The sequence below is a fragment of the Prionailurus viverrinus genome, unplaced genomic scaffold (assembly GCF_022837055.1).
Source record: "Prionailurus viverrinus isolate Anna unplaced genomic scaffold, UM_Priviv_1.0 scaffold_49, whole genome shotgun sequence".
Classification (NCBI taxonomy): domain Eukaryota; kingdom Metazoa; phylum Chordata; class Mammalia; order Carnivora; family Felidae; genus Prionailurus; species Prionailurus viverrinus.
The window spans coordinates 518,108-545,460 of record NW_025927612.1 but is presented as its reverse complement, the minus strand read 5'-3'; the positions used below and the strand labels follow the sequence as shown (position 1 = coordinate 545,460).

Below are 27,353 nucleotides of genomic sequence, written 5' to 3'. Positions count from 1 at the left end.
GGGGGCGGGGCGCGATTCAGAGCGCGAAACATGGCTGGACTGGGTGCTGGCGGGGACGGCGGCGGCTACCGGGACGAGGGTGACGACGGCGTGCTCAAGGCGGCCGTGGAGGTGTTCGCGAAGCTAAAGGTGCCGCGGGCCCAGGGAGCCACCCGGACAGCGGCGGCCGGGCGGCGGGGAGGGCAGGGCCTACAGCGGAAGTCGGCGGCGCGACGCGCCCGCCCTTGTGTTAGCTCTCGGCTGCGGCCTGTGTCCCGCTGCAGGGGCGGCTGGGGGGCACCTGTCTCTGCTTCTTGGGCCTCCACGCTTGCCGTCTGCGTGGTCCGTGCCTGGTAGTTCGGGCTGGCGCCACGCGGGTGCTGCCCCTTAACTTGTGTTGCAGGAATTCTGCGGGACCTGGCTGGGCGCAGGAAGCAAGCGCAGACGCGGGGAGGACACGGGCCCTGGCCTCCAGGAGCTCGCGGGGTGTAGGGGGAGACGGACGGGCGGGGTCCGTGTCACCCTGTCGAGTGGGAGTCAGGTGCCCGTGGGGAGGAGACCCGCTCCACCAGGTCCGACCGCCGGCCGGGGTCCCGCACGCCCTGCTTCTACTCCGCCCCACCCCTCGCCGGTCCCCCTCCCGTCCCCTGCAGACCAGCGCTACGGGCGCTCTCACTCGACTTTTCCTTGGGTCCCCTAGCCGGGAGCCGGGATCAGAATCTGTCAATCTCGTCAAAGCCCCTAGTTGCTACTAGGTTACACTGCGCGGAGGGGGCGTACTTGAGGAGGCGGGGTGGCAGGCCACTGCAGGTGGGCTGAGAACGAGGGGAATTGAACTCTGGGCCAGACGGAAGGACAGTGGGAGGGGCAGCGCTGCTGGCCGCGTGCCGGCCGCGGGGGTGGGGAGCGCGTGTGCTCACCAGCCTGGTGTGAGGGAAGGTGCATGGAGAGCATGAGCGCAGAAGTGCAGCTCTGCCCTTCGGTCAGACTTTCTAAAGCTTCCTGGTTTTCCCTTTCCTTGCTTAGGACCTCAACTGCCCGGTCCTGGAGGGTCTTTATATCACAGAACCTAAGACCATTCAGGAACTGCTGTGTAGTCCCTCGAAGTACCGCTTGGAAATCCTGGAGTGGATGTGTATTCGGTAACATCTTTGTTTCTTCCTCCCAGTCCCTGGGGTACCCCCCCTCGGGGCCACTCAGCCCACCTGGGGAAGGGGCAGGGGTTGATATTTTTACAAGCAGTGGTACTCCCAGAGGGCTTCATACCTTTACCCCTGGACATCAGGAGAACAGCTGTTTGGGAAAGAAGTGCCAGCCACGAAGCCCCACGAAAGCCGGGCTCAAATTTGCCTTGGAGGTGCTGCCCCCACCCCCACACCAGGGCTCTAGTGGGCCATTTGCTGCCCTGCTGAAGTGCTGCGTGGTGCTTCTGAGTGTTCTTCTCGCTCTACTAGTTTCAGACTTGACAGGGCCCCCATCCCTTCATTCTCAGTCTGGAGTTGTGAACTGTCTTACGTCTTGCCACTGAGGAGTGACAACCAGGGCCGAGACCCTGTTTCCCAGTCCTTCAGGTCAAGGTGTGCCCTGCTGTGTGTGCCTGGCACTCTGCAGGGGGAGCAAAGCCTGCCCAGATGGCAAGGGCAAAGATCCAGAAAGTCTTAAGGGAAGTCTGTTCCTTAGGAGCAGCAGCCCCTGAGCTGAGCATCTGTTTTAAGGCTGCAGTGCAGAAGGCTTGACCAAGCCTCATGGAGAACAGCCTCCTGTACTGTTGGGCGTGACCCCGGGGCCCTCTCTGGAGTGGGCACGGTTGGTACGGGAGTCTCTCAGGAGGCCAGGCGTGGGCCTGTTCCTCTTCAGCCTTGCCTGTCTGCCCTTGCAGCTAAGGAAGATGCCCAGGCAGGCGCCCGGTACTGGAGCAGCAAGGATCCAGCCTGCACCCAGCTGGTGTACTTGCCAGGCCACGGGACGGCAGCAGGCCTTGCCCTGGGCTGGGTGTCCAGGGAATGGCTGGGAGGAAGAGGAGGCATTTGCATGTTAGGGCCTCTGCATTTCCAGCAGCCTGTCCTGTCTTCCAGGCCTCAGAGCACTCTCATAACCTTTTCTCTCCCTCCTGGAAACACCCTTCAGGTCTCTGCATGTTACACATTCTCTTACATGGCCTTCAAAGACCCAGCTCACATGGCCCGACTCCTTTTAAAGTAGCTCCCAAGGGCTCCTGGGTTGCTTAGTCACTTGAGCATCCAACTCTTGATTTCAGCTTAGTTCATGATCCCAGGGTTGTGGGATCAAGCCCGGCTCCATGCTGAGCTTAGAGCGTGCATAAGATTCTCCCTCTCCCTCTGCCCCTCTCCCTGGCTCACATGCTCGCTCTCTCTCTCCCTCTCCCTCTCCCTCTCCCTCTCCCTCTCCCTCTCCCTCTCCCTTTCTCTCTCTTTCTAAAATAAAAAAAAATAAACTCTCCCCAGCTCCCAGGGCAAAACATATCCATCTTTCCCCTGGATACCTACAACCTTTTGAGCATATCGCTACCAGAGCCCTCAGCCCATGAATTCTGTCTTGGCCTGCTGTCCTGTCTGGCTCTGCAAAGTACTGGGAGCTGCTGGAGAGCAGGTAGCAGGTAGGACTCCTGCATCAGCCCCAGGCCACACGTGTGGTCCAGGCTGTGGGCTGACAAGCAGGTGCATGGACACATGCACACCCATGTGTCCTTCTGGGCGCCTCAGGCTCGGACGGGTGTCCTCAAGGAACGGGGACTCCAGTGCTGCAAAGGGCTCAGGCATGAGCCCCAGACTTGGGCATATCTCTGTGTTCTGAATGTTATGGGTGCTGGCAAGGAGGAGGTGGCATTTGATCTGGGAGGGGACAGATAATGGCGGGTGCTCATTTCAACAGGGGTGAGGGACTGAGGTGTGGGAGGGAGAGCTGGGCAGCAGTGTCCTGAAGAGCAGCTTTGGGGAAGCTCATGCAGAGCCTTGCAAGCCGCGTAAAGGCCTTTGTACCTCACGCTCTAGGCAGGGCCAGCGTGGAGCGACCTTCTGAAGTTGGAAGCTTTGGTAAGGTGACTTGGGGGTTCTGTGGTGGATGGGTTTGGAGGGGAGAGGCTGGAGGCAGGGAGACCAAGATGGAGACTGTTGCAACAGCCCCAGGATGGCAGGAGGCTGGCTTGGAACGACACATGGCTCATGTGACAGTCACTGCCAGCCCTGGAAGGACCAGTGCATGGTCCAGGAATCCAGGAAGAGAGGCAATAGTGGGGATGGGGTCTCGAGCGTTCTCCCAGAACGAGAGAGGCCACAGCCACGTCTTGGAGAGGCTCTCGTAGACAGAGCCCAGATCTGCCTGGCCCAATCTGATGCTGGGGACTGGGTCACCTGCTGCCCAGAGAGGGATGCATGGGAGTGTATGGGTACATTCCTGAAGTGTTTTTAGTACTTTTATAAATACAAGAAGCTGAATCCTCTGAAGGAATAGGCAGGGAACGGATAATTGCTTCTTACGATCGCAACCTGGCAAAAGTGCCCTGGGCCTTTCAAGGGCCCGAAAAGAGGGTTGGATAGAGTTCAGTTTCTCCCATATTTCATGTAGGCTTTCTTTGCATGTGGCTTCTGCGTTTCAGCTCTTGCTTACAGCCGCTGTGTTCACCCCACTCCGAGTGGAACCTGGGAGCTGTAGCTAGTGTCGGCCGTGGGGCTCAGCGTGCTGGCTCTGGCCGGCCCGTGTGCCGAGCTGGCCCACAGCGTGGGGCAGAGCAGGGCCACGGGGTCCCCTGCATTGCTGAATTCAGGGTGCCTGGCTTTCCTTGGCTCCTAAAGAGCTGTGCTTGCTTTTCAAGGCTTTGAGTGCCGTTCCTTCTTGCCCTGCTCCCTGCTGCTTCGGGAAAATCAACTTTAATGAAAGCCCTTTCCAAGTGAGGTCGCTTAGTCTTTTGTGGATTTGTTCTTTAGTGTGTTGAAGTGGTTTGCTGTGGTCCAGCCTGATGGATTGCTGAGTGCTCTCTGCTCCTTGGCGCCTTATGAGTGGGAGCGTCGCCCAGCAACCAGGCCCAGGGCCCAGCCTCCTAGCGTTTCACACGGCGGGGGGCTCCTTCTCCCACTCCTTTTGCCCCACCCCTTTTTGGCAGAAAAGTTGGTTGCCTCAGTGAGTCTTGAAGACAGGCGATATAGCTGAGGCTCCCTCTCTGCAGTACTTCTGCGGCGTGGAGCCCGGGGCCTCAGGTGCAGGGTGGCCCCACCAACTCCCAGGGTCCCAGTATTGTCAGGGCAGGTGTGGCCTGGGACGCAGGCATTCATTCGGAGGTGTGGCCCCAAGGATGGAGAAGTGAGCCCGCTCCGAGGAACAGCTGCCCTGCCCTTTTCTACCATGCAAAGTCAGCAGGTCCCTAGGGCTGGCAGGCCACTACACCATGATGGCAGAGTGGAGTCCCGGTCCCCACTGTCCTGTGGAAAGAGCCTCTGCATCTTTCTGTAGGGGGGGCCTGCCCTGGCAGCCAGCTCCTGAGGCTCCCTGGCAGGCAGGTGTTAGTCTCAGCAGCTGGAGCGATGTCCCCACGGCCTTGGTGTTGTGCTAGGCCTGGTGCTAGGGGCTGGGGGTGCAGTGTTCAGATAGTCCCGTGATCATGGAGGAGACCCAGTCTGGGGGGCCTGGGCCGTGTGTTGCTTATGACGCTTGCCTTTGGATGTGGTCTCTGGAAACGGTTTTGCCCATCAGCTCGGTGTCTTAAGGCAAGATGCTTATGAGTGGCCACTGTCCCATGTATCTATCTGGTATCATCAGGGCTGGGGCTCTGCTGGACCTAGGGGGACAGCTGGGATTGCTGTCTCCCAACCCAGGGGCTGGGGCTGTGATCCCAGAACCTATCACACTAGGAGCCCCCAAATGGTTTAAAGGTGTGAACTGGAGCCTAATGTCCTGCTGATTTAAGATTTTCAAAAAAGAGAAAACATCCTTCCGTTGAAAGAGCTAAGCATGGGCATTTACTAATGGCACATTATTCCATGGCAAGAGGCCCTGATTATTCATTTGTTAATACACACTGGCTGCCTTTTCTGTGCTGGCTGCCATGGCATTAGAGCCCAGATGTATAAAATGAAAAGTTGGCTCCTGGCTTCAGTGGGCCTGCGGTCTGGGAGGTGGGAGCTCAGTGGAAGGTCAGTGCCCGGGTCCTGCTGTGATGGAGGAATGCCAGGATGTCTGTGGGCCTGGCCCTCCCCCAGCTTCCCAGGGGACACCCAGGCAGGGCTTCAAGGATGCCTGGGCAGGAAGGGCCTTGGTGGACAGCCTTCAAATGAACCTGCAGCATGGTTGAAAGAAAAGCCACCCCTTGGTTCCTTCCGAGCTTCAAGCTCTGAGGAAATCAGGATTTTCCTCTTGGGTGGTCATTTTGTTTATCATGAGAATTTAAATTTCAGTGTTCAAATCCACATTTCTGAGGTTCACTTGCAGAAATATCTTGTGGTTTTTTTTCCCTCTGGTAACTTATGGAGTTGACATTCACATCACATAAAAGCGTCCATATCAAAGTGAACATTTCAGTGGTGTTTAGCTCACGCACAAGTAATTCACTTTTTTAGAGCATGTGCGGGGAGAGGTCACGAGGAGCCTCTGCGGCCCGCTCAGGACTGACCAGTTTTGCTCTTTGCCTGCAGGGTCTGCCCCTCCTGGCAGGACAAGTTCAGCTCATTAAAGGGGGCCCCAGTCGAGGTGAAGATCCAAGGTGAGTCTGCGTTACAGGACTTTGGAGTTGGGGGGTGGATTCTGAGCTTGTGCGTGGCCTCCTTAGCAAGACGGAGTGAATTTCCCATTGGATTGGTGTTTACTTCTGGCCAGCGCACACCCTGGAGATCTTGCCAGAGCCTTCTAGAATCAGGGCACACTCACACCCTGTGCGTAGGCCAGTGAGAGAGTTCCTCTCACAGGGGCATGCGAATGAGACCAAGAATGTGTCACCCTGCCAGCCCACCCGCCAGGGCACCGGAAGCGGGGACTGGTTCTTGCCGATGCCACTGGTGGTTCCGTCCCCATCTTTCTGCCGTGTGCACGCTTGATAGCTCTCCATAGGGCTTGTCTTGTAACTGCTTCTTTTCGATCTTTTGTTGGCAGAAACGGTTCTTAATCTGGTGATGAACGTTAGGCAAAAGGGGATAGGGGACAGTCCTCACAATGGTGTCTCCAAAGGTCAGATTTTCCTGGGCCTGTGTTTGGCCCATCTACTCCAGGGCGGGTGACCTGGACCCTGGAGCCCCAGTGCAGGCCCTGGCTTTCACTGCCAGATTAGTTATCCAGGGACAGTTGTCCCCGAGGCTGAAATGGCCCAGAAGAACAGGGTGTCGTGTCTTGGAGCATGAAGGACCGGCCTGGGCTGCACAGCGGTGCTGCCCTTTCCCCGTTGTGTTATGGCCGGCACTTTCCTACTGATGGGACCACGTCAAGGCCAGGTGAGCCTGGCCATCAGCCTGCATCTGAATTCTTTCACACCCACCCACCCACAGGTACTAACCGTGCCCTTAGTCCAGCCAAAGCCTCGACCTCGCCATCCCCAGCCTAGTTTCCTCTTCTGTAGAGCTGGGGTGACAGCCTCAGCCTCACCCACCCGGGGAAGCGTGCCAAGTGTCAGAGCAGGTGGTAGGACATGGGTGCTTGTCAAAGGGTATAATCCTCCAAAGAGGATTCGGACAATTCATGAATTCATTTGACCGGTATTTGTGGAGTGTCTCCCATGCACCTGGCATCGTTTTAGGTGCTGCTCACACGGCCCTTACGTGCCAGCTGGGAGAAACAGGTGATAGATGGAGGCAGCAAAGTTCTGTGTTGCATGGTGAGAAGTGCCATAAAGCAAGCCAGGTGAGGGCAGAGTGGTGCATGGGTGGTGAAGGGTGCTCCTGTGGATATAAGATGGTTGGGGAAAGCCTCCCTCTCTCTCTCTTCGTTTTAAAATATTTATTTACTTATTTTGAGAGAGAGAAAGAGTGAGTATGGGCGGGGGAGGGGCAGAGAAAGAGAGAGAGAGGATGCCAAGCAGGCTCTACACTGTCAGCACAGAGATGGGACTCCATCTCACAAACCGTGAGATCGTGACCCGAGCCAAAATCTAGAGTTGGACGCTTAACCGACCGAGCCACCCAGGTGCCCAAGGCCTCCCTTTTAAACACAGACTTGCAGGAAGGGAGGAAGTGAGCCTGGCAGATCTCAGGAAGAATGGTGTTCAGGGTAACACGACAGCAAGTGCAAAGGGCCTGAGGTAGGCTTGCATGTGCCTTGCAGCTGTGAAGAGCAGCAAGGAGGCCGGGGTGGCCACTGCAGAGTGAAGAGCAAGGGAAGAGTGGTGGGGCGAGGGCAGAGAGAGAGGCCACAGGGCCGGATCAGGCTAGGTCTGTGGGCCATGGAAGGACAGTTTTTATTGTCAGGAAAGCTGTGGCCTGACTTAAGCTTACAGCTGTGGTGTCGCAGGGGCCTTACGGCCGCTGAGCTGCGAACAGGAGGCCCAGGCGGAGGCCGGGAGAGCCCTGGAGGGCTGTTGCGGTGATTCAGGCAAGACATGGGGATGGGGTGGTAGTGGAGGTAGAGCGTTGGCCAGATCCCAGGCTTATCGTGAAGGGGGGGTTGGCCGGACTCACCGAGACTTGGACGTGGCCTAAGCAGGAGAGGAGCTGTGGAGGACACGAGGGTTTGGGGTTAAGGGTTGTGGGTAGAGTAGGCATGCTTGGGGTATGACTGGTATTTGTACTCTGTTTCCAGGATTACTAGCGCTTTCACAAAAACGCTCTGCTCGTTTCTTGCACCAAACCTTCCAAAGCAGATGCCAGAGTTAGGCCTGTTGGATCATTGAGCCATGTCGGCGTAGGAGATGGGCTTTGCCCATGAAGGAGTAAGGGCACTGCCACAGAGCTACTTCGGGGGTTCAGAGCTGGCATTGGCCCCAGGCTTTCTAGCTCCAAGTCTGGGCCTTTCTCTCTGTACCAGATGGTTGCTCAGAAAATGCCCAGGGAACCCTGTAAGGTGTGGCTGGGCACCAGGCAGTGACTCAGTTTCCCAATCTGTACCATGGAGCTGAGGTCTGCCTCCTAGAGCTGCCGGCAAGGTGAAAGGAGACGATGATGATAAAGGCCTGTAGGAAGGCTCCCAGACCTCTGTCAGCTCCTCAGGAGGCTGGCTGCTTCTCCTAGAAGCCAGACAGTGTTCCTTATATGGAAGAACGTCAGATGTGATGCCCTATTTTCAGCCCAGGAAACTGATGCGGGTCACACAGCCAGAGGCATTCCTAGGTATCCTGTCCCCGCCTCCTTGTCCACCTAGGCCTTCTGGGCCCAGCCTGGCCTCTTGGACACCGGCCCACCCATGCTGGAGCGGGAGCACTGTCCCCAGAGCGGCGCTCGGCACTCTGCGTGTCGGTGTGCCCCTGAGCGCACGGTGTCCTCTCCCGCCTGGGTGGGCCTCTGCAGTAATAGGATCCTTGTGTTCTGACAGAGATGGTGAGACTAGGCCAGGAGCTGATGCTGTGTGGGCTGGATGACCAGGAGCTCCTAAAGGTAAGAGAGGGTCTTCTCCGTCCCCACAGGCTGGGGACCTCGGTGAGGCTGGGTTAGGGGTAGGAGGGGTATCTTTCCTCTGGCCTCAGGAAGCCAGCATCCCAGCCACTGTTCCTCAGCCCCCTGTGACAGGAATCAGTAGGATTCCCTTGCACAGACCCCAGCCACCCCTAGGGCTAAGCGGGAAGGCCACTGAGGAGGCCCGAGGCAGATCTCTGGTTATGGTGACTGAAGGGACAGAGCACATCCTGTCCTCGGTCAGTGACTTCATATGCACTGGCACTGTGGTGGGTACTTTATATGCCAGTAGCTGTCACGCTCACCCTTGGCACTAGGTACTTATCTTAGCCCCATTTCACAGGGGAAGTGTCAGACAACTTGCTCTAGGTCACCCAGTGACAGAGCCTGGCCTCAAACCCAGGCCTCTGGTCTAAGCCCATGCACTTTCCCTGACTCGCTGGCCCCCTGCAACTTTCTGAACAGAGGTGACCCTGATCCACACCTGCATCAGTCAAAGGAACCCTACCCCTACCCTTAGAATCTTGTCAAACTCTTGAAATAATTATTTTCACGTTTTGGCTATTAAATAATAACATGAATGTCAGTGTATATGTTTTTAACTGAAGACACGTTTTCAGTTCTCTTGGGTGTACATAGCTAGGAGTGGTAGTGACAGGTCAACGTAGTAAATGTAGTACATTTAACGGTTTGAAGAATGTTGTGCCAACCTGTTTTCCAAAGTGGCTGCACCATTCGACATGCCCACTAGCAGTGTGTGAGGGTTCCAGTTCCTCCACATACTCACCAAAATTTGTTCATCTTTTTCATTCCAGTCGTCCTGGTGTGTGGGTTTCGATTTGCATTTCCCTGGTGGCTAATGATGTTGAGTGTCTTCTCATGGGCTTGTTGGCCATTGGGATATCTTCTTTGGAGAAGTGTCTATGTTCAGTTCCCTTGCCCACTTTTTAGTTGGGTTGTCTTTTATTGTTGAGTTGTAAGAATTCTTTATATGTTCTGGATACAAGCCATGTCAGATATTAGATTTACAAACATTTTCTTCCATTCTGTGGATTGTCTGTTCGCTTTCCGGAATTATACTTTAGAGCACAAAACTTTCTAGTTTTGATGAAGTCCGATTTATGTATGTTCTTCTTTTGTTGCTTGTTCTTTTGGCGTTATAGCTAACAATGCGTTGCCAAATCCAAAGTCACGAAGATAGATACCTATCTTTTCTTCTAAGAGTCTTTAAAAAATTTTTAAAGAGAGAGAATGAGAATGAGTGGGGGAGAGGGGCAGAGGGAGAGGGAGAATCTTAAGCAGTGTGGAGCCTGACGCGGGGCTTGATCCCATGACCCTGGGATCATGACCTGAGCCAAAATCAAGGGTCGGATGCTCAACCGACTGAGCCACCCAGGTGCCCCTCTTCTAAGAGTTTTATCATTTTTAGTTCTTACATTTAGGTCTTTGATCCATCTTGAGTTAGTTATGTATGGTGTAAAGTGTGTCTCCAACTTCATTCTTTTGCATGTGGCTGTTTAGTTTTCCCAGCACCATGTATTGAAAAGACCATTCTTACCTCATTGAATTGTCTTAGCATCCTTGATGAAAATCAGTTAACTAGAAATGTGAAGGTTTATTTCTTGATTCTCCATTCTGTTCATTGATCTATGTCTGACTTTATGCCACACTGTCTTCATTAGTGTAGCTTTGTAGTGAGTTGTAACATGTGAATCTTTCAGTTTTGCTCTTTTTAAAGATTGCTTTGGCTTTTATTAGTGATTCCACTGAATTTCCACATGAATTTTACAATAAGCTTGTCAATTTCTGCAAAAAAGCCAAGTGGAATTTTGATGGAGTTTGTGTCGAATCTGTGGATTGTTTTGGGAAGTATTGCCATCAACTATATTAAGTCTTTCTATCCATGAACATGGACTGTCTTTCCATTTATTTAGGTTTTCTTTAATTAAAAAAATTTAAAAAAAATGTTTTATTATTTATTTTTGAGAGAGAGACAGAGTGCTCAGTAGGGGTAGGGGCAGAGAGAGGGAGACACAGAATCCAAAACAGGCTCCAGGCTCTGAGCTGTCAGCACAGAGCCTGACGTGGGGCTCGAACTCACAAGCTGTGAGGTCATGACCTGAGCCAAAGTCAGATGCTTATCTGACTGAGCCACCCAGGCATCCCTATTTAGGTTTTCTTTAATTTCTTTAAAAGCTGTTTTGTAGCTTCCAGTATATACATCTAAATTTGTTCCTAAGTATTTTATTCTTTATGATGCTATTATAAATGGAGTTGTTTTCTTAATTTCATTTTTGTATTGCTCATTGCTAGGGTGTGGAAATACAATTGCTTTTTGCACATTGCTCTTGTATCCTGCCACGTTGCTAAACTTATTTGTTCTAATGGTTTTTTAGTGGATTCCCTTAGGATTTTTTATATAAAAGACTGTGTCATCTGCAAATAGAGATAGTTTTATTTTTGCCTTTTCAATTTGTGTGTTTTTGATTTCGGTTTCTTACCTAATTACTCTGGCTAGCACTTCCAGTACAATGTTGAATAGAAGTGGCAAGAGTGGGCATCCTTGCCTAGTTTCTGATTTAGGAGGAGAGCATTTGATCTTCACCTTTGACTATGATGTTAACTGTGAATTTTTTATAGATGCCCTTTTTCAGGTTGAGGATACTCCCTTCTATTCCTAGTTGTTGAGTGCTTTTGTCATGAAAGGGTGTTGAATTTTTGTAAATGCTTTCTTTGCATCTACTGAGTTGATTATCTGGTTTTGTCCTTTATTCTTCCTTTATTTGCGATGTTCCAAGTCTCCTTCTGGTATCCTTTCACCTCTGTCTGAAGGATGGCCTTTAGCAATTCTTTTTTTTTTTTTTTTAATTTTTTAATGTTTATTTTTGAGAGAGAGAGAGAGAGCATGCAAGAGTGAGAGAAAGAGTAGGGGAGGAGCATAGAGAGAGAGAGACATAGAATCCAAAGCAGGCTTCAGGCTCTGAGCTGTCAACACAAGAGCCCAATGCGGGGCTCGAACTCATGAGCCATGAGATCATGACCTGAGCCAAAGTGGGGCACTTAACCGACTGAGCCACCCAGGTACCCCTAGCAATTCTTTTAGAAGTGGTCTGCTGGGTCCAAATTCTCTTAGTGTTCCCCTTTATTCCTGGTGGGTACTGGGTACTGGGCTGGCAGTTCTTTCTCTCCACAGGTTCCAGTGAGAAATCTGCAGTCATTTGGGTAATTTTTCTCCTGTGGGTCATACATTGTTTTTCTCTTGCTACTTTAAAACTTTTTTTTCTTTCTCTTTGTTATCAGTCTTCAGTAATTTATGTGTTTGTGCGAATATTTCCTTGGCTTTCCTGTTTGGATTCGTTCAGCTTCTCAAATCTCTAAGTTTGTGTCTTTTCCCAAATTTGACAAGTTTTCGGCCGTTACTCCTTCAAATATTTTATCAGACCTTTTATTATTGTACCACAAGTCCATGATGCTCTTAAATGTTTTTCCCTTCTCTGTTGCTCACATTGGATAGTTTCTGTTAATCTGTTTCCAAGTTCACTGACTCTTGCCTCTGTACCCTCAATTCTGCTATTGTGTTCATCACTTAGTTTTTTATTTCAGTTATTCTTATTTTCCAGCTCTAAAAAAAAGATACTTTTTTAAAAAATTGTTTCTTAGGGTGTCTGGGTGGCTCAGTTGGTTAAGGTCTGAATTCCGCTCAGGTCATGATCTCACAGTTTAGGAGTTCAAGCCCTGCACTGGGCTGTGTGCTGATGGTGTGGAGCTTGGGATTCTCTTGGGAATTCTCTTAGGATTCTCCCCCCTTCCCCCGCCTCTCTGCCCCTTCCATGCTCATGCTCTCTCTATCTCTATCTCAAAATAAATTAAAAAATATTTTTTAAAAAGTTGGTTCTTTGCTGATGTTTTCTATTTTAACTTTCGTTTCAAGGGAACTTATGATTACTTACTTGGCATTTTTATAATGACTGCTTTAAATTTGTCAGGTAATTCCAACATCAGTGCCATCTTGTGATTGGCGTCTGTTCATTGTCTTTTCTCACGCACGTTGACTTTGACTCTGGGTCTTGTTGAGTTTTATGAAGAATGTTGATACTTGTGTTGTAGCAGGTACTTGACCTGGTCAGGCGTAAGCTGCACGTTCTGCCTCCTTCTCTGGCCTGTGCTTCCAGGGTCGGCCTGCTTTCCACAGCCTTTGTGCTACTGTTCAGGCCCTCCCTGCATGTGGACCGCCTGACTGTCAGCCTGGGATCTGGTGTCGGTCTCTCCCCTGTGATCATTTGTCGGTATGCTCCTGGAGATCAGATCTACCCCTGCACGGGTGGGGGTGAGCCCAGACATTCAAAACATATTTATGGGATCCCTTTCTCTAGTTTGTCACTCCCTGTCCTCTCTTTGATACTATCTGGTTCCTGGGGGAAAGGGCTCTCCTTTGCTGCCCTGCAGCCATAAAGCACCCACTTCTGTGACTGCACCACACTGAATGGAGAGGAAGATTCCCTGCTCCCAGAGTATTGGCTTCTGTAGTTTTCTTTTAGTAACCACCTTTGTTGCTGCGGCCACCAGTGCCATGATATTGCCTGGGGTCTGGGGTCACAGAGTAGAAGGAGAGAAAAGAGCCTGGAGATTTCCCCTACTCTCTCTGAGTGTTAGGGGTTTCCTTTTCCTTTTCTGGAGTTCTCTGTCTGTACTGTTATGTTCCCTTCTGGGTTTGAGCTGGGCTGAGTGCAGGTCTAGAGAGACCAGAGGAGAGAACATGCTAGATCATCACCAGCCTCGATGGTCACCTAGGATTCTGGCATGCGTCCTTGACATGCCTGCTGATACTTGCCCTTCTGAGACTATAGACACCTGCCACATACATTCTGTCCTGCTCTGAGAGGTGAGTATTTAGTGGGAGAGGAAGCTGGTCCTTTCATCTTACCTGGAACCGGAACCCCTCCCTTCCTTTTTATCTTTAAAGATTTTTTTCATTGTGGTAAAATGCACATAGCATAACATTTACCATTTTAACCATTAAAAAAATTTCCCAGCAAGCTCTGAAGGGTTCTATTCTATTTAAAAAAAATATTTTTTATTGTGATAAAATACACATAACGTAAAATTTACCGTCTGAACTACTTTTAAGTGTGCAATCAGTGTTAAGTACATTCGCATTGTCGTGCAACCATAGCATGCTCTATCTAGTTCCAGAACATTTTTATCACCCTAAAAGGGGATCCCGTGACCATTAAGCCATCACTCCCTGTTACCCACAGGCCCTGGTACCCGCTACTCTCCTGTCTTTATCTCATATAAATGGAGTCATATGGTATGTGGCCTTTTGTAATGACTTCTTCACTTAACACGATATTTTCAAGGGCCATTCATGCTGGAACATGGATCAGTTCTTCATTCCTTTTTATGGAATAAAAAATAAAAACAAAATAATTCATGTTGGCATTGTTGAGAGCTGGGAGTTGGTGGGGGGCATGGGAGAAAGGAGATATGGAGATATGGGTATAAGATAATTAGGTTTGGTCAAACCCTGTAGGAATTTGAATTGGGAATATCAGCATGAGCTCTTAATGTATTTTAACTTAAAACCTGAGTGTGTGTTGCGGTGTGTGTGTGTGTGTTTCCTTGCTTTATCCTCTTAAAAGGACAAGAACAATGACAGTCCAGTTGTAACAAAGGCCTGGGGCAGGAAATGTACCAGTTGAGTCAGGAACACTTTGTTATACAAGAGAACAAGGCAGGCATCCAAGGATTTACAGTTACATCTGAAGGACTCAGCAGGCAGCTATCAATAGAAGCCCTCATTGGCCAGAGAGGGAACATTGTGAGATGATGAACGCATCGGAAGGATGATGACCGCAGTAGACTGAGGCCTGTCAACATTATTTCAAATCCATGGGTTCATAACAGTTTTAAAAAGCCATTTTGGTACCAAAAGCACAAACCAAGAGAAAAAGATAGATCAATTAGACTTCCTTAAAATGAGCTACTCTGGTGCTTCAAAGGACATCAAGAAATTGAAGGTAATTGAAGATAATCCATAGAATGAAAGAGAATCTTTGTCAATCATATATCTGATAAGGGTCTGGTATTCAGAATCCATAAAGAGTTCTTACAACTCAATAATAATAAGACAGGGAAGCCAACAGAAAACTGGGCAGAGGAGCTGAATACATTTTTCCCCAAACCTCGATGAGATCCCACTTCATGTGCCGTGGGAGGGCTAGGATTTAAAAAAAACAAACAAAAAGGAAAGTAACAAGCATCGATGAGGATGGGTTGGAGCCCTCATCCGTTGCTGCTGGGAGTGGCAGACGGTTCAGTCACCGTGGCAGACAGTCCTGCTGGTTCCTCTAAACCGTGCCTCACGGCCAGTGCTCCCACTGCCAGCTGCGGACCCCACAGGACTGGCCACACAGAAACTTGTACATGAACAGGAAGTATTACTTAATAGACAGAGAGTAGGAAAAAGCCCTGAAATTTCCATTAATCGGTGCGTGGATAAACAAGTAATAATAAAGAATCAACTACTATGTGGACAAACCTTGAAAACATTATGCTGAGTGAAGGAAGCCAGTCACAAGACTACGTATGTAAGATTCCATTTATAGGAAGTGTCTAGAAGAGGCAAATGCATAGAAGCCAAAGGATATCAGTGGGTGCTAGGGGCTAGGGCTGGCGGGGGTGGGGGGGATGGGGTATGGGGAGTGACTGCTCATGGGGACTGGATTGCTTTTGGGGAGCGATGGTCATGTCCTGTGCTTACCTAGTGGTAAGGGCTGTGCAGCTCTGTGACTGTCATAGAAAGCCCTGAACTATGTACTTAAGAAGGGTGAATTCATGGTGTGTGCGTTACATCTCAAATACAAATCACCAGCGCAGCTCAATGGAATGGAACACCTCTAGGAGAGGAGTGCCCCAGGCTGCCGGAGCGTGACCAGGGAGCGGGCAGGACACATAGGCTGGGACCGCCCAGTGGGCTCAGCACTACAGTCCCGGTCCTGACCTGGCTGGCAGAGCCCAGAGCAGGGATGCCAGTCTCTTCCCGGGCATTCGGGGGGCTACCAGAGTCAGGGCTGTGCCGAGGAGGGCACGGCAGGCAGGGTGGCCCAGCCCTGGCCACTGGTCAAGGCTTTGTGAGGTCCTGAGTGATAGTTGCTGTCATGTTTCTGTCTGGGCTGTCTCCTGTCTAGACAGTGTCCCAACCTCTGCCTCTGCTTTCATGCTGCCCTCAGGTATGTTACTCGGGCTCAGTGTCACTTGGCCAGATTGGGAGAATGGGTCAACAGGAGGTACTGACCGGGCCCAATCGCCCAGTTTTAGACTGAGAAGCTTCCAGAGCCACTGATCCTGTTGACGTGGCTACACAGCCGGGAGCCAGGCTTGTAGGGAAGTGCCAGGCAGCTGTAGGCACGAGGCCTGGCACCCATGGAGAGGGAGCTGGGCTGTAAACGTAGCAGAGCACGTTCCTGTCCCCAAATCTACTCCCCAAGCCGGGGCTGCCTGGCTTGAAATGCCGCCAGGAACCGCACAGCCCTTCTACCACAGCCTGTGCCTTCCATGCCCACTTTAAGTGCAGATGCTTCTTGGAGGGCTTTATAGTGATGCCAGCTGAGCAAATCGTTTTGTGGCATCCCGCAGAATAGTGCGTCTGTGAGGGCAGCGGCAGGGAAGATCTAAAACGGAGAGGCAGGCCCGGCTTTCTTTCTGATACCACTGCTCACACCAGGCTGTCTGGAGCGGACCGGGCCTCTCAGCTTATAAGTGTTTGGGTCCTGTGAGTCTCCTCTCCTTCTTGAAGCCTTGAGCTCCTGGCCAGGTGGGTCCCTGCTGGGAATCCCAGCTGCCTTCAGGCCGGGGGGCTCTGTCAGCCGTGAAGTCTGGCCACTTGTTCTTCCTGTGAGGAGAAGGGTCATCACAGGCCATTCCTGGCTGCAGAGGACAGTCTGCAGGGAGAATAAGCCTCCGCCCGGGGGCGCTCCTGAGGAACAGAGCGGCTTCAGTCCCTGCGGGCCGTGTTCTGCCTTCGGCAGGCCCTGCCGTGCTCCACACAACCACCCAAGAAGCTGTGCTGTGGGCTGTGTGATGGGCACGTGCTCGTGTATCTTCCTTTTCTTTTTTCAAAGGTGTATTTGTTTATGAGAGTGAGAGAGAAAGAGAGCAGGGGAGGGACAGAGAGAGGGGGAGACAGAGAGTCCCAAGCAGGCTCCTCACTCTCAGCATAGAGACTGACGCGGGGCTTGATGCCACGAACCGCAAGACCACGACCTGAACCAAAATCAAGAGTCCTGTGCTTAACCGCGTGAGCCCCCAGCCCCTGCCCCGGAGCCCTGCTCCCGTATATCTCCGCTGCACTTCCCAGAGCCTGGTCCCGGGCATGATCACCACCCGAGGCTGGGAGCACTCAATGACAGCAGCCCCTGAGGCCGTGGGCCCCAAGCCACTCCAAAATGCTGCCGGGTCGGGCGCGGGGAGTTGCTGGTGCAGGCCACTCCTTCCCACTGGCCCCAGCAGGGCAAGGTGTGGGGCAGGGGACCCCCCAGCACGTCTGGCCTAATGAGTGGGTGCGCCCTTCCCTGCCCAGGGCCGGGCCTGCGCCCAGAAGCAGTTGCGCTTCATGAACCAGCTGCTGGATGGGGTCCAGAGCCTGACTGCCGGATGCTGCAGCCGCTCCAGGTAAAGGCTCAGGGCGGGCTCTCCACAGAATGGCCGGTAGGCACCTTGGAGCTCCATCTGGAGGTGGTAGGGCTGGGGGGCCCACTGGGCACCCAGGCCCACCACCACGTATGTCTCCAGCCGGGGTCTTACTCGCCACTCTGGTGGTGGCAGCTGCACACTGGCACGTGGCGAGGTGTGAGCCCGGGAAGGACGTCCCCGTGGGACAGTGCTAACAGCACAGTGCTCACGGTGCTGGGCTGTCGGTGTGAAGGTGCTCTGCAGGCCTCGGAGAAGACAGGCTGGCCTGCGGAGGAACACGGGTGCCCGCGCTGTCCCTGCAGGCAGGCGGGCTCTCACAGGAATGGGGCTTGGTCATGGCCACCAAAGCAGGGCAGGGACTGGCGGAGACATCATCTCCCGGCCTCTCTGCCTGGTCTCGTTTTGCCCCTGGGGTCTCCCCTGGGGGACTGAGGGCTTCCTCGGCCGGGGGCCTCAGCAGATCTGGAGGCTGTGCTGTGGCCAGTGACAGCGTGGCCTTGGGGATGCCCCAGCAGTGTGAAGGAGCACTTAGAGGACACCAGAGAGAAGAACGAGGTGCTTCTGGGGGAGCTCTTCTCCAGCCCCCACCTGCAGACGCTCCTGAGTCCCGAGTGTGAGCCATGGTCCCTGGACATTCAGCCCGCCCTTAGGCAGCAGAGCGGTGTGTGGCAGAGGTACGTGTCCCACTTGGTCCCGTTACCCGGGACACACCCTTCCCTGTGTGGCAGGTGCTCTGATGACTTCGATGGCACACAGCTGGGCACATCCTCTTTCCTCTCCCTGCAGGGCCAGCCCCTGCGTTGAGTTGGAGGATGTGAACGTGGTGGAGCTGGGCAGGCAGCTGCAGGAGAGCGCCGCCAAACTGCAGGCACTCAGGGTGGAGGTGAGGGGTGCTGGCTCCCGGGGGCCGCGGGGCTTGGGGCTGAGGGCCCGACTGCAAGGGCCCCGCTTTGTGTCCAGGGCAAGGAACGTTACTTCCCCCGCCTCAGGGGCCCCACCTTTACAGCGAATGTGTTGTGAGGGTTAAGTGAGGTGGTGTGCGCGCAGGGCTCCATGGCTTCTAGAATGTTGTGGGTGCTCAGCCCATGTGAAGGGGAGAGGCAGGCAAACTCTGGGCAGATGTGGAGAGGCTTTCGGAAGAATGGAAGATATCGGCCTCACGGAGGCTGTGCACCAGGTCCTGAGGTCTGGCCTTTCACGGGCTCTCTTGCACATGGCCTTCCCACCAGTCCTTGGCCTGTCCTCTTCTTCCTGGGGAGGAGACTGAGGCCCACACAGGCAGCAGCGGCTGCGCTGAGGCTGGAAGCTGGGCGGCTTTGTGCAAAACCAAGTTGTTCTCTGCCTCCGGTCTTGTGTATCTGACGCGGGAGGAGACTTGGTGCCCCAGGGGCAGGCAGGGCCTCGAGGACCCCTCTACCTCTGGCTTTGCTGTGCTTTGAGCAGCACAAGCAAGGGGGCGCTGTGAGCGGGGCCGACACCAGCACCCTGGACCAGAAGCTGCGCCTGGTCATCTCTGACTTCCACCAGCTCGTTGTGGCTTTCCTCCAAGTCTACGACGACGAGCTGGGTGAGTGCTGCCGGCGCCCGGGCCCCTACCTCCACCCGTGTGGCCCCATCGTCCAGGCCGTGCACCAGACCCTGACTTCATGCAACCAAGTAAGAATCACCCTTTCCTGCCCCGCTCCCCCCCTCCCTTCCCGGCTGCCTCCGCAGCCCCCAGCCGCACACACACGAGGGCAGGGGCCTGGGCCGGGCTTGGCACGGCTGGGCTCTGGCCCTCAGCCTGGGGCTTGGACAGGTTGGGGAGGGCGCTTCTCCTGGTGCCGTGGAAGGGGGAGGGCCGACGTGGATGTTCCCTGAGAATCCTACCGCATTTCAGGGGGCTGTTAGGTGAGCTGAGACCCTGGGGCCAGAAGAGGTTTGTGTACTGCCTGTGCTGGGTCCTAGTGGACCATATGGGACCCTTAGCCCAGCCTCTAGCTTTTTTGTCCCTGTATTGGGGTCACTCTGTCTTCATGATATACCCAAATGTATCGTGGCCAGTTCGTTCTTGTGTATGACCAGGAACTATGCCAGCCAGACGGCCAGACGTTTGCCTGTCTGTGCTCTTGACCCAGCTCACACAGATGGGAAAAAGTGGTCTCACGCCGCTCAGCTGACTACATAAATATTTACCTCCTCATTTGTTGTTTCACATTTCAGATCCCTAGAGTCCAGCCTAAAACACTGGGTTGGTTGTGATTATGAGTGCAGTTGCCACACGTGGAACTCTGACATTGGCTCAGGGCTTCCATGGCATTTATCTTGGTTTTTCGCAATTTTAGCTTAAGTGCTGCCTAAGCGAGCACCATGTCGGTTTAACACAAAGACTCCTAGACTTTCCAAACCTCCGTCTGGCCTGTCCTCCACCATTCTGCCAACAGGGTCCCATGGGGTACAGGCCTTTCCCACTGGAGAGGCCCTTCTGTTATCTTGGGACATGGGTTTTCCCATCGTGCCCTGGCTTTGCTGGGCCACTAGTGTGGGATGGGGCACGTAATAGCGCGGCATCCTCACTGGGCCCAGAAGAAAGGAGTGAGGACGGAGAACTCTGATTGGTGACTCTCTAGCTGCCCTTGGGGGAAGCAGGGGATGGCTTCTGCAGGTGGGCTCAGCAGCATTTGATGCCTCTGTGCCACTCCCCCTCCCTCACAGCTGCTGAGAGCGGTTACGCAGGTCACCGACACCTCGGCAGAAGCCGTGCAGATGGCGAAGCAGCAGCAGGACGAGCGCATCTGTTGGGGCGGCAGCAATTCTCTCACGAGTCTAGGTATGTGGTCGCCCGCCTCGTGTGTGGCCCTTTCTTGCTCGACCAGCATTTGGGGAGTAGCTGGGGACTGCCCCTTGCTTGCTGCTTCTTCGGATGCATAAGGTTTTCCCTCCTTTGAAAAAAAATGCTTTCTATGGATATAAAATTAAAAAAAATTAATTGTGGGAAATTGGGATAACCCAGAGATGTGTGGAGGTATGGTAAAAACAGTTTGTTGGGGCACCTGGGTGGCTCACGCGGTTGTGTCCGGCTTCGGCTCAGGTCACGATCTCACGATTCGTGAGTTCAAGCCCTGTATTGGGCTCACTGCTGTCAGGCTGTCAGCGCAGAGCCTGCTTCAGATCCTCTATTCCCCTCTCTCTGCCCCTTCCCCGCTTGTGCTCCCCTCCCCCCCCCCAAAAAAACCCCAAAACAAACAAAAAACAAAAAAAACCGTTTATGACCTGATGACCCAGAGATGATTGATGTTAGTATTTTGGTCTGTTTATCTCTGTTCTTTTTTCTGTCATCATTTTTTACTTTTTTGTGTAAGTAATCACAGCACATATACAGTTCTATTTATTTATTTATTTATTTATTTATTTATTTATTTATTTTAATGTTTATTCATTTTTGAGAGACAGAGAGACACAGAGGGTGAATGGGGGAGGGACACAGAGAGAAAGGGAGACACAGGATCTGAAGCAGGCCCCAGGCTCTGAGCTGTCAGCACAGAGCCCAACGTGGGGCTCGAACTCACGAACTGCAAGATCATAACCTGAACTGAACTCAGATGCTTACCCAACTCAGCCACCCAGGCCCCCCACATATAAACTTTTATATTATGTTCTTTCCCTGAGACCATTTTATAAAGCATTTTCCTGGGATGCCTGGCTGGCTCAGTGACTAGAGCATACAAGTCTTGATCTTGGGGGTGTGAGTTCAAGCCCCACAGTGGGCATAGAGCTTACTTAAAAAAAAAAAAAAGCATCATTGGAGTGCCTGGGTGGCTCAGTCGGTTAAGTGTCCAGCTTCGGCTCAGGTCATGATCTCATGGTTCGTGGGTTTGAGCCCCGCGTCGGGCTCTGTGCTGACAGCTCAGAGCCTGGAGCCTGTTTCGGATTCTGTGTCTCCCTCTCTCTCTGCCCCTCCTCCACTCAAGCTCTGTCTCTCTCTCTCTCTCTCTCAAAAATAAATAAACATTAAAAGCAATTAAAAAACACATTAAAAATATTATAAACATTTTCCCATGTTCTCGAAGTAACATTTTTTAAAGTTTATTATTTTGAGAGAGAGAGAGTGCGCTCATGAGCCAGGGAGGGGCAGAGAGAGAGGGAGAGAGAGAATCCCAAGCAGGCTCTGCACCGTCAGCACAGAGCCTGATGTGGGGCTTGAACTCACAAACCATGAGATGATGATCTGAGCCAAAATCAAGAGCTGGACACTTAACTGACTGAGCCACCCAGGCACCCCTTGAAGTAATATAATATCTTTAATTGTGAAACGCTATTCTATCCATGTATTTGCTGTAATTTGCTTAACATTTTATATTATTGAGCCTGTAGGTCATTTTCAGCTTTTTACTATTATATATAATATAATATAATATAATATAATATAATATAATATAATATAATGTGGATGAGCCCCTGGCAGAGGGCGAGCGTCTGCAGCAGGGGCAGGGGCGGTCTAGTTCATGCACGGTTCGTCCATCCTGCTCCCCAGTTTTCACAGTCTGCATCATGAGCACGGCTCACTTATGTGCTCCACGTCCCTCCCCCCGGCAGTCTGCTCGGGAGATGCAGTGTTCCCATGTTAGATCGTGTCCTTAGGATGCGGTTCTTGGCGTCACGGCAGCGAGGCCCGTTTCCGTCGCTGAGGCCACGCGGTACCCGTCTTCGTGCGTCCTCATCAGTGCTAGATCGGGCCCTTCTGGCATTTCTGTTATTGGATGGGCCAAAAGTGTGCCTGCATTTAGTTTCAATTAAAGTTTCGGCCGAGTGCATTTATTGTTTTATTATGGAAATGTGCATTCCGAAAAGGTCTTTTTTTTTTTAAATACAAAACACAGTGTTTAGGGAGGAACCTGAACTCATAGGGATGGAAATACGAAATAGTCGCACCCCTCCACCCCTGCCGGGCTCAGGTGCCGCCCTGTCCCAGGTCGGGTGTCTCCTCTTGTCTATGGCTAACTGCCATCCTGACTCTGATGATTATGTCTCCGTGAGACGCATCTACCACGTCGGTCTCCGTAATTGGTTCATTTTCATCGCCATGGAGCTGAGGGTGGCAAGCTCGGTCTGTAGAGAGTCAGATTGTACGGTTAGGCTGTGTGGGCCACAGTCTGTGTCCAGGCCTTCGTAGCCTGTGATGTGAGACCAGCTGCTGATCTCATGGAGACCCTTTTATAGCCCCTCTTCTCCTCCTGGTCTCAGGATCATCCTGGTCTTTGGCTTGGAACACTTTCATTATCATCTGTCTTGGTGTGAACTGCTTTGGCTTTATCCCCTTTGGAGCTCTTTGAGCTTCTTGGACGTGTAGCTTCGTTTTTCATCAACACTCAGCCAGATAGTTCACGATGTTTCCTTCTCCTTCACTTCCTGCTTGCTCCGAGCCTCGAGGTCAGCCCGAGGTGATTGCTTGGGTCCTTGTCGGGTCTCTCCTGGGTACGTGCACAGCCGTGGGCACACATGCGGCCCTGCCAGGACTGTCGGAAGTCCTCGCTCCCCAGCCTCTCCTCCCAGGCTCCAGCTCTTAGCCACTGCCTCAGGCGGTAGCGGTGGACGCATTCGCCTATAAATGTGTCCCCCCCCCCCCCCCCCCCCCCCCGGCACAGCCCCAAGGAGTGGCGCTAGGTCACAGATCTTCTGAGTCATCCCTTTGCACGGACTCTCCAGCCAGCCCTCTCCTCAGGCAGCCGGCATTGGCCTTGGCATGAATACTTGCCACGTGTATACCGGGCACTCAAAGGTCTCTCTTCTTCCTGACTGACTCCCACAAAATCGTCCATTTGAAAAGCGGTCGTAACGTTCCTCCTGGTCACCACTGTCACTGTGACTTCCCCCCTGCACTGTGTTTAATTGCTGTTAATAAAATGCTTCTGAACCGTGCTGTCATTAATAGAACAGCGGTCATTACCGCCCTTTGCCGTGTGCCGTCTCACCTGACTGCAGGACTGCTGGGTGCACAGGACTGCCTGCTCGCCCTGGAGAGCCTGGCGTCCTGTAGGTCTGGACAGTAGTGAGGGAAAGCTCTGCGCCCGGGGCGCAGGGCCGGGGCTCGGCTCTCATCGCTGCAGCTCCTAGGTTTTGTTCGACCTGAGTCCTTAGGCTGCAGACGCACCCCAGAGAAGCGGTCAATGCCACCTCCGTGCCAGGGCCAGTCGGAACGGCCTTCCCGCCTTCCCTGTTCCCATCTGACAAACTGAGGGCCTCGGCCTCCGTGACCTCTTCAGGCTCCGCGGCGGGGGAAGGTCCGTGTGTCTGCGCCACCTCCCTTCCCAGTATAAGAAACCCAAAGCGAGGGGCTGGAGTGCCTGCCGAGCCTGAGTCCTGAGCTGTGCCCTTGCGTGCGCGGAGCGGGCTTTGGTGACGTGGGGCGGGCAGCCCACTCCATTGTCATTCACTAGTCACCGTGTCGACCGGGTGGACCCGAAGCCCCCTTTGCCTCGGTGCCGAGAGCAGCGGAGGGGAGCTGACAGCACCGGCGTGGAGGGGTGGATGGTAGCAGTTGGTCGCATGCGGCGGATGGAGAAAGCCACGGCCCAAGGGAGAAGGGGGAGCCTGTCTGCCAGAGCTGCCGCTGGCCCAGGGCCCTGCGGCCAGCGGCCCTGAGAGGGGCAGTGGTGGGCGGGCCGGAAGGGGAGAGAGCCGGCAAAGCAGGCCAGTGAGGCAGGTCGGTGCTGCCAGTGAGGCCTTAGCCTGCTGTCACGTAAAGAAAATGATTGACGTGAACGGCAGCCTGGGCCCCCGGTGTGGCCGGCAGCGCAGGAGAAGCCCACCTTTGTCTGGCCCGAGGGCCCAGGGCAGGAAGGCCACTTCCATTGCCTTGCGCCCCGCGGGGCTCCTGCTGGGGGGCACGAGTGTCTCCCCCAGAGTGGAGCGGGGGTGGCCCCCTCTCCCCAGCCTGGACCAACGCCAGAGAAGAGAGAAGAGAGACCTGGACCAGCAGGGCTCGTGGGTCTTGGAGAGAAGAGAACTTTGCAGCAAACCCTAACCTAGAAAACTAGGAAACACCAACAAAGAGAAAAACAAGCACACACTCTTAGAAGTTAAAAGTGTTGAAAAACATCACGGGAAAGAGCTCTGTGGGGGGTGGGGCAGCAGGAGCAGCAACAAATCTGTGAGAATAGAGAGAAAAGAGACAGGGAAACAAAGTGACAGCAAGCATAAGCAATCTCAGCGGCCCGTGGCCAGCAGGCCCTCCAGAGAAGGCGAGGAAGGAGAATAGAGGGCGGGGACCAGTGAGCGCAGAGCTGACGGGGTGTCTCTGGATTCCAAGTGCACCGCGGACAGAACTGAAAATACGCACCCCTGGGTCCAGTGCCGGGGTCCAGGCTTGCGGACACAAAGCTGGCGGCCTCCAGAAGCTAATGCCTTGCACGTTCGGAGGGCGGGGGCTTCTGGCCTAAACCCAGAGCCCAGACAGCTCTGAGCCATGCGAGCCCAGGACAAAGGGGAGGGGTGCGGACTGATGGAGCACCCGGGGTTGAGGCGGCCCACGGAGGGCGGAGTGGAGCTGGAGTGGGGCTCGAGGTGGGGATGGCCTGAGGATTCGGGAGAGGCAGGTTGCACCCAGAGGGACCTGGGAAAAGCCCATCGGTGGAGAAGTGTGATCAGGGCGGTAAGCTGCACCCAGTGGGGGCTCTGGTGACAAGTGGGGAGGGCCGTCGGGGCCCCCTCCAGACAGGCAGGACCAAATGTCAGTGAGAGACCTTGCCAAGTGGGAGGGCAGAGGGCCAGCCAGGAGACGGAAGAAGGAGTAGGTGTCTATTTAAGTTAAGGCAGAGCCCAGAGTGGTGCCCCGAGCCCCCAGGGTGGGGGAGGGGTGTGAGTGAAAGTCCCTGTACGTCATGCCCAGGGGTCACTGTCTGAAATTGGTACCTCAGGAGGCAGTTGCGAATTATGGTGCCATCTCCTTTCCCTGAGAGCCGGGTAGCAGGTCGTGGCAGTCGCCTGCAGGCTGGAGGGCAGCTAAGGCGCGTGGCATTTGCCTTGCTTGCGTGCGTAGCTTGCTGTTCTGACCGAGATCGAACACACCGGCAGAATCAGAGAAAGCCCCAGCTCCTGGGCTCTGGAGCGACAGTGGGGACGGGCACGGACGTGGCCCAGTGAGTGGAACCTGACCTGGGGCTTGGCCTGGCACCCACAGGGGCAGCTCCTGGCCCGGCGGTGTCTGGGGGCACGCTGGGAGCCGGGCGCCCGGGCTGCAAGCCCTTTGAGCGCCAGGCGCAGGCGGGCCCGGGGCCGGAGGAGAACCAGCGAACCACAGTGTGGGCCTGGCTGGGGGGGAGGGGAGTGCGGAGTGGCCTCTTCTGGGCCGGGAAGCACTAGGGCTCACTTTACTGTTTGTATTTTGTTTTCTGTCTGCAGCCACCAAAATGGAAGAACTAACTGAGAAATACAAGGTCTTCAATGACAGTCTGAAAGACATGGAGTAGTCTGGGGACTGGAAGCTCTGCCCTGAGGAGCCAGGGCCTGGCCGCAGGGGCAGGGGGCGGAGGGGGGGTGGGGCGCAGGGCCAGCCCTGAGGCGGGAGAGGCAGTTACAGCCGCACGCTCTGCGGGAGCAGCCCCATCAGCCCCATCGGTAGCTTGGGACAGAAGGAGGGAGAGGGCAGACTTGAGCTGGACAGAAAGGAAAGCTCGGGTTCCAAGAAGCCGCCTCCTGACTGCCTCCTCCCCTCTGCCGTCTGGCTGGGGCTGAGGGGGCCGTGGCTCCCCCACTGTTCAGTCTGCCCTTCTCCCCGTGGTGGTGTCCCAGATCCCGGGCTCTGGGCTTCCTGCTGTCCCAGGCGGCCTTGGCACTGCTTCTGCTCCTGCCCTGCCTGGTGAAACCTGGGGACGCCAAGCCTCAGATGTCTCCGCCTCACCATGGGACCTGACCGCCCCACTGCCGTCTGCACTGTGACTGGCCTTGGGGTCCCACGTGAGGACTCCCTGCAGACCCCGGGCCCAGCCACCGACACCCGGCGCCCAGCGCATCTGGAATTGAGTGGGCGGGCATGTGTTTCCTCCTCCCTCCCCAGGGCTCCCTGCACCCGCCTGGGAAATTCTTGCCAGTGGCCTGACTGGTTGTCCGGGAAGCTGCTCTCTGGGCTTCCCAGGGTGACCCAGTATCTCCTTGAGCAGTGCGCCTGTCGTGGCCACCTCCCTCCCTCCGAGCATGGGAACAGGCACCACTGGCGGGGCCTCTGCCTCCCTCAGCCCGGCGGCGGGCCGGAAGGGGCTTGTGGAGGGGCCTCCCTCTAAACACTTGGCCCACCTCACAGGCCTGCCCTGGCTACGAGCCTCCCCTGCTCCTGCGCCCGCTGCTCCTCGACTTCCCTGCGTCTGCTCCGAACGGGAAGGCTGTTGAGGGAGGGAGGGGGACGGGCGGGCCCAGGGTCACCATTGTCCAGCTTCGCCAGCAGCTTCACGGTCCAAGGGACCCACGAAGGCCTGTGGCAGGCAGGCCACAGCCAGCATCTTTGTTTCCTCCCCGTGCCCCTGGTGGGTGGCTGGGCCCGCGGGCACCCACCAACCAAGGGCTGGCATAGCTTGCTCTGGAACGAGGTACTCGGGACAGTGCCACCCACTTTCTGGCCACGGAGGGCCTTCTTGCTTTCTACCTGTCTTGAATGTGCCTTTTGCCCTTGACTGAGCCAGGTGGGCCGGGAGGGCCCCAGAGCCTGGGCCGGGAGGGGCTGGGCTTCACCTCTCCTCCCATGGTCCTGGGGCTGGGGTCGCTGCCGAGGCCGCCTCGTACCCCCACCTCTCGCGTTGCCCGTCCTTCATCACTCGGTGGAGCCACATTGGCTCAGCTGGAGCCCACCTGGCTTGCCAGGTCAGGCTCCGCCTCTCTCCCTCCTTCCTGGCGGCCTCTGCTAAGGGTCTCTTAGATAGTACGGGTCATTGCACCTGTGAAACGGATAGTATCTCCCCTTCCTGGTGGGGATGAGCTTGTGAGATGTGTGAGCCACGGCCAGGCAGCACGGAAGCCGCCCCAAGATCACTGGGGCGACACTGAGGTCCCATCCTGAATGCGCCCTTCCCTCTACTGGCCGAGCATGGCTTGTGCAAGCACCTCTTTGCTGCTCCTAGGCCCCCTTTAGCCTCATGAGGGGCTGCTGGGTCCCCTGTGACCCAGGTG

At 54.4% G+C, this 27,353-nt stretch overlaps 1 protein-coding gene across 2 annotated transcripts; it reads left to right on the top strand.

The window, feature by feature from the left end:
• HAUS7 (HAUS augmin like complex subunit 7) lies at positions 1 to 25,731 on the top strand. 2 transcript variants are annotated; one of them, XM_047847487.1, is made up of 10 exons: positions 1 to 129; positions 1,006 to 1,121; positions 5,625 to 5,692; positions 8,443 to 8,504; positions 17,104 to 17,195; positions 17,732 to 17,890; positions 18,003 to 18,099; positions 18,660 to 18,872; positions 19,911 to 20,025; positions 25,596 to 25,731. In XM_047847487.1, the coding sequence occupies exons 1-10, from the start codon at positions 31 to 33 to the stop codon at positions 25,661 to 25,663; spliced, it is 1,089 nt and encodes a 362-aa protein (XP_047703443.1). In that variant the 5' UTR covers positions 1 to 30; the 3' UTR covers positions 25,664 to 25,731. The 2 variants fall into 2 exon arrangements, with proteins under 2 accessions (XP_047703443.1, XP_047703441.1); XM_047847485.1 differs by having other exon boundaries at positions 17,729 to 17,890.
• Positions 25,732 to 27,353: the final 1,622 nt, after the last annotated feature.